The following is a 6,892-nucleotide window of genomic DNA, read 5'->3' on the forward strand; positions in this document are numbered from 1 at the left end:
ATTAAGTAATATTAACACGAAACTTATCAAGAACGTATTTCTTTAAAAGTATCAGGTTTTTACTTTCCCGTCTAGATAGCGCTATAGCAGAGCTATAGAAGGGAAACCATTGTAATCGGTCCAATTTGGGCATAATGCGGTTTTCACTAGATCTTGTCGTTTTGACACCTAAGGAACCCAAAAAAAACCGGATGGAAATTTTCCGGGTGTTAATGTTCGTATGTACGTGAGTGTGTTCAGTATTGGCATCTAGATCACCTTATATTTTCAGAACTACTCGACCGATTTTGACCAAACTTGGTCAGATTACTTCTACATGTAGGCATTGATGCCATTAAATTTTCAACTTCTAAGATCAAGGGGGGCTTCTAAGGGGGATGGAGCTGTAGAGCTAAGTCACTTTCAGGATCTCGAAATTTCATTTAATTAAGGTCATATTTTTCATAGGCACATTTGTTAACGATTATAAAGTAACAATATTTGCAAAAGAAATGTTTTTCAAAATCGAACCCCTACCGCAAAAAATGCTCTGAACTTTGGAGCTTTGTTGTGATCGCTATGATGGTTATTTTTTATTGTGGTTTCTTCAAATGTCATCTAATTACGCATATAGATTAAATTTAATAAATTTGGGAACCCTAAACTCCACCAAGCGGCCGGACCCGACCAAAAGTCATGCATTTTTAAAACTTTTTTCTTTCCCTTTTTTATTGTAATAAAGATTGCTTTAAAAAAGGTTTTTTATAAAACTGACTCCCACTTTGGGATTTGCGCAAAAAGTAACAAACATGGTCGTGAAAGGAATCAATTTAAACATTTTCAAGGACGCTGAAAACGATTTTAATATTTAAAGTTGTTAAAATAGTCGCTTTTTTGTATTACCAGATTTGAAATTTGAGGTTTTAACCTCACGCCAATATTATTATCTTGTAATTACAACGTGGGATTTTTTCAGCATGTCATTAATATATTAACTATATTTTAATTAATAAACACAGTCCTACAACAGTGTTTTCAGTTATTTTATTTAGTGCAAGCAGGAGCTCAGATTTTAATTTAAATGAAACGGCTTTGTCATTAACTAATTCAGGAAGCACTTTTAAGAAAAACTACGAATGATAAAATTAAGACTTTTAGCCGAATTTTAATTAAACGTTTCAGAAAACTTCTTTTTTTGTAATTTTTACCTAATGTTTTCCTTTTGATAAGAAACTGCTCAGAACTGTTAAGATATCTGGAATATCGAAAGTTTCAATTAATATATTACATGAACGATTGTTTATTTTTTAATATCCATTTTCCCCATATTTCTGGTGTTTAGGCAAGTGGGAATTGGAAGAAATTTTTCGGCCGTTTGATATTTTTGCTGAACAAAATAAAATATATTATTATTATTTCCGCTTGAAAAAATAATAATTATTTTTTGCCTATTTAACGGGATAGGTTTAATATTACTATATTACGAATAACAGATAAACAGGCTATTGTGTTATGAACTTCAGCCATAATAAAATAGCTTATGTTTTATAGATTTCTTGATTTTTAAATTTAATGATTTTTTTTGTAGGGATTCTCAAAATTTTTAGTGTTTTAAATATGAAAAGAAATAAATTTTAAAACAAATAGGTGGATTCAAATCAATTATCCGTTACGTCCTAGTCGATGTACCTACTATTTGATTAACAGAAAGCTTAACAAAAATAGTTTATGAAGCAGAGATATTACTTAGTAGGAAAAATATATAGTAAGTAAATTTTGAACACAGATAATTTAAAACTCATTACTGAGAAATTTCATATTACGATACCTTAAACTCACTATCCTTGCAGAGAAAAAGTACAAAATACTATACGTTGTCCTTTTTTAACCTTTTTAACATCTTTACGTTGTCCTTTTTTTAAAACGTATTTTTTTTAATATTATTTTTCCGGTGAATATAGCTAGAATAGCTAAATTAAAGGAAAAAGTATGGAGACATGTCAAAAATGGGGTTTCGTGTTTTTTTCCAAATCTTTACTATCATCTTTACTAACTAGTTCATCTAGATCAAACAAACATCTGTATATATGTTTACATATGCATATGTAAACATGTTTATATGTTTGTACATATGTGTATCGAACTGCTTTGGACATTATATCTCAGGATCGATGAAACTGATTTTCTTCAAATTTTGCTCAAATATTTCTATATTTAAGGAATTAATGATATTAGTTTTTTTCAAAATTCGTTAAAGGGGTGGGGATATTGTGAAAAAAACAATTTCGATTTTCTTCAGAGGAACTATAGAGAAAACTTTATTAAAGCAAATTTGTTACAGTACGCGTATAAATAATTCAAAAATCAACCTCCGCTTTATAAAATTGACGTATGTATTTTTTCTTTTGCTTTACCTCTCTTCAGTTTAAACATTTTTTAAAAGTTTATATTTCATATACAGAGCTATCAAGAAATGTCAACATTTTTTTTTTAAATTATAGACCCCGGACGTAAAATTCAGAAAAAATTTTTAAAAATTTCCTTTTTCTTATTTTAGGTTACTGAAGGAGGTGTTAGATTTAGAAAAAAACTTTACTTGAGCAAGATAGTGAAGCTTAACTTAAGTATATATGAATATCTTAGAAAAAAATATCTTAAGATTTATTCTCCACCTCTAAAAATATATATTCTGTTTTTTGCGCTCTAACTCGCTTAATTTTTATTAATAATAGTCAGGGAAGTCATGTCATACTTTGCTAGCTTTTTTCCTTAATGTCCTATAACTTTTTTTATAAGATATTTTTGTTTTATATTTATCACTGATATATATTTTTTTAGTTTTTTACCGTATTTCCATTTAGGCTAAATAAATAATTTTAACACAAATAAATAATTTACAATATTAACAATAACGGCTTTAAACACTACCTCTTTGGTGGCTAATTAATATTAGTTACTGCTTATTTTATTCTTTATTATTTAGTTCCGATCCCTATTTTTGCTCAGACTAAGGATTTTTATAGAGTGGTTAAAATGAACAACAAATCTTCTCAGTAAAATTGGCAATAACAAAAAAAAAAACCATCAAACGAAGCTTAATAATTTTAATTATTATCAGAACTGAAGTATAAAATAATCTTCAAAAATAATACGTATGGATTTTGATTTTATTTATTTTCTTGTTAAATTAAAACCAGCCATTTCAACAATAAGGTTATTAGTTCGATTGACAATAACGAACGAAGATCTTTGATTATTATTTCATTCTGTATTATAATCATTACCATTATAAAACGAATGATTTGGGAAATCATTTGTGTTTAATAAATAAACTATAAACTATCACTACTTCCACATTTTCTCTAAAAAAAACCGAACTCTTTTCAAGCAAGAATTGGAATCACTAGCTTTCTTTGGATTGACTGATTATAAAGTACTCATTAAATGTTGAACTAGTGATTATTAATATTGTGTTTATAGCAATCAGTTTTAAGGCTTATTCACCGTAACTTATTGCACTTTATTTATACTGCTAACACTAAAAAATTCTTCAGAAGTGTCAAGCCAGAGATTACTAGTTAGTTGAACAAATTAACCACTTTCCACCTCAAAAAATGAATTACTGAACAACGATTGGTTTATAAGACAAATATACTTAACTAATATCGTGTTATAACATACTATCGTTTAATCACAACAAATTTTTATCATTTTTCAGTTATTATAGTAATTTTATATTTAATCTTGCTTATGAAAAGCCAGATCTGCGAAACTGAGTAAAGGACTACGTATATAAAGCAAGAACAAAGTTACAGATTAAAAAAAAAAATTAAAAGTGAAAGGGTTTAAGATAAAAATGGGCTAATTTTGTTTTCCGATTATGGCAGATAAAGTTCAGCAAAACTGATATTTACCGAAGGGAGAGAGTACAAATGGAAGCGGATACTCCGAAAAGGGAAGGGCTTCGATAATTATGACAAGGAGATAATACGAAGACGTCTGTTATCACGGTAGATAAACGGTTATTACAATAGTTTATTTAGTTTTAGTATTGTATACGGTTTTAGTAATTTGAAAATTCTACTTAAGAATCAATTCCATCAATTTATTTAGAAATTATTTGGAATTAAAAATAACCAATAATTTCAACGAATAACTTAAAATGAAAATGATGTATACTAAATATAAACGCATTTATCCATTTTTTCGTAACGTAACAATTGTGAAGGTACGGTACATTTTTATGAGGATAATATTAAATGCTGACAAAATGCCAAAACCTTGTCCGGATTTCAACTAAGGACTACTTATACAACAAAACAGTAACTAAATGCTTCCCTAACTTGTCGGTTGACGTCATTTATTTACTAATTTTTTGTGAATGTGTGCGTATAAGAAAGACTTCAAGGTGGTATTAGGATATTGACTTGTGTCGAGTTCATGAACTTAACGGTCATCGCTATCATAGTCTTTCTAGTTCTCTTTTATTTTTTTCTTTAATTTGTATTTCCTCCTTTTAATTGTTATTAACTACACGTAAGGTGTAATTATATCGGTCATTTTAATAGGTAAGTTGTGCTTATCAGTTGCATTTTATTATATCTATAAAGTGAATATTTTATTTTAGTTTTTAAAAACTGTAACTAAGTATTTCAAAATAGTTGATAACTGACGTAAGAGTATATCGTACAGTGCCATCATTTTTTCAAGTAAAGGTATAAGACGTTAAAATATTAGAATTAAGGATGGTTTTTCTTTACTCAAACAGGAAAATAAATATTAGCAGATATTTATCAATAGAAAAAGGTAGAAATATAATTATGAAATGTAATAAAGAAATAATTAAAGAATAAAAAAGAAATGAGAAAAGTACCCAAAAAAAAAATCTAGTTATAATTATTTAAATCGGAGTGATATTTAATGTAAAAAACAAAAACAAAACAAAATAATAATAATGAATGAAAGAAAAATAAACGCATAAAAAGTTTTGAATTAGGATCTCAGTAAACAGTTTACAAATAATATATTTTACAGCAGTGATTATCATAATTTTATAGCAGAAAATCCAAAATGTTTATAAAATATAAAATTTTTGCAACAAAGTTAGGGTGCGAAAAATGTCTACCTGAAATGTATCTGTTTGGATCAAAACTGAAAAGCTGCAAAAGAATATTACTAAAATCTATACAAAATTCATCACCAAAATTTAAAATTATAACCATTAAATATAAGAAATGTAATTTACAAAACTTTTTGTTGGCTGAAAAGGGATGCAATCTTTTCAATTATACACTAGTGATAGGAATTACATAAATTATCTGAAAGCTTAGATTTAAATTTTTTTAATCAAGTATGTAGGGAGTAGAGATTACAAAAATAATAAAAAGACAATTCACCTCCTAGCTCTGACATCGTTGATCGATAAAACATCGAAATATAAGAGAAGCATCATAGAGATTTATTATTATTATTAATAACGAATATAAAACCAAATATTAGAGAAACACATTTAAATTTTATTAGTGTATTTTCAGAGATTTAACAACTAAAAAATCGGACGTAATTTATACTTATTACTGTGAATACATAATTAAAGTTTTTACCACAGTAGATTATTTTTCCGTTTTTCCAAACGTTTTCAAATTATAACGTTTAAAAAATACAGGTACTTTAAAATAATTAATGGTTGAAAGAATAATACCATCAATCGATCCACTCGCCAAAAATACCTTTACGTTCAAATCTGTATCGGTATCCAGATAAATAATACAGACGCTTTAATAAACGTCTTCTTTTCCTCATTTAGCTGCAAATAAGGGTAAGGAAAGAGTATACCTTGCGACAGGAAGATGATACAGGTCAGTGATATAGACAAAATTTGTGGACTGTACTTCAAAAAAACTCCTATCTGATGTTCACACACTATAGATACATCTGTGCTGATTTTTAATAATAATGAACAAGCAAGAACATAAACATATATATTTTTTTAAATAGTTTTTATTTAATTGGATACGCTTGCCAATTTTGTATTACTTCCTACATTTTGAGGATCTTTTCATTTATTTTGCTATAATCGGGAAAATGGAGTGATCTTTAACACGGTTATTATATACGTTAAAAAAAAAAAGAATTACCGTAATTAAACAGTGCAACAAAGAACACATATTTTTAATGATAAGACTATTCTTATCATTATCTATTATTAAACAGCTTAATAAATTATATGATAAATCTTTCATTGAAGAATGTATTTTATGATTATAATAAACGCGAGATTTTTTAAACAATCGAACGTAAATTTTATGTAGCGGAAACGCTATAATTAAAACTACACTTAAATTAAATTGCTTATCAAATAATGTATTATAAATCAAATCGTTACTAGAATACAATCTATAAGAATAATAATTTAATTAACAATAAAAAAAGTATTGACCATTTTTTTAATGACGAGTAGCGCGTCTTGCTTTGAAGGTCCCGTATCCACTGATTAAATATCACGGAAATAGATAGTAGCGGTGACCGAATTAACAGTCGATCCTATCTGTGCTGTGGTGCAAATAAAACAAAAACTGATCGACTCAAGGTGCATTTTCGAATTAATATACCCTCATCCACATTACACCTCCGCATAGTAATTATCAGTACTATAATCGTAAATAAGGCCTTCGTACGAAAAACAAATTATCGATAATTATATTTTGTAAATATTGGATTTAAAATCTATTTTAAATCATAATCGATTTTCAGCCCGGTTAATATATTCAATTCAACATTCCACAAATATTCTATTAACCGTAGACTTACTGTGATGATTTTCTTTGGAAAGCATTCTGGACATATTTTCTGATAAACTGATACTTTTTCGATCGACAGGGTAAAATAAAAAAATGTTATTTTATTTTTCAAT

General features: G+C 27.5%; 1 protein-coding gene across 1 annotated transcript in view; it reads right to left on the minus strand.

Moving 5' to 3' along the window:
* Nucleotides 1–6,574, minus strand: part of LOC142322272 (muscle-specific protein 20-like) — a 68,733-nt gene extending 62,159 nt beyond the window's left edge. Inside the window, exon 1 of the mRNA XM_075361174.1 lies at nt 6,419–6,574. Within this exon, the coding sequence (XP_075217289.1) occupies nt 6,419–6,421 (3 nt within the window). The 5' untranslated portion in view covers nt 6,422–6,574. The remainder of the gene's footprint in view (nt 1–6,418) is intronic.
* Between the last annotated feature and the right edge of the window lie 318 nt (nt 6,575–6,892).

This window comes from Lycorma delicatula, chromosome 3, assembly GCF_047948215.1.
Source record: "Lycorma delicatula isolate Av1 chromosome 3, ASM4794821v1, whole genome shotgun sequence".
NCBI lineage: Eukaryota > Metazoa > Arthropoda > Insecta > Hemiptera > Fulgoridae > Lycorma > Lycorma delicatula.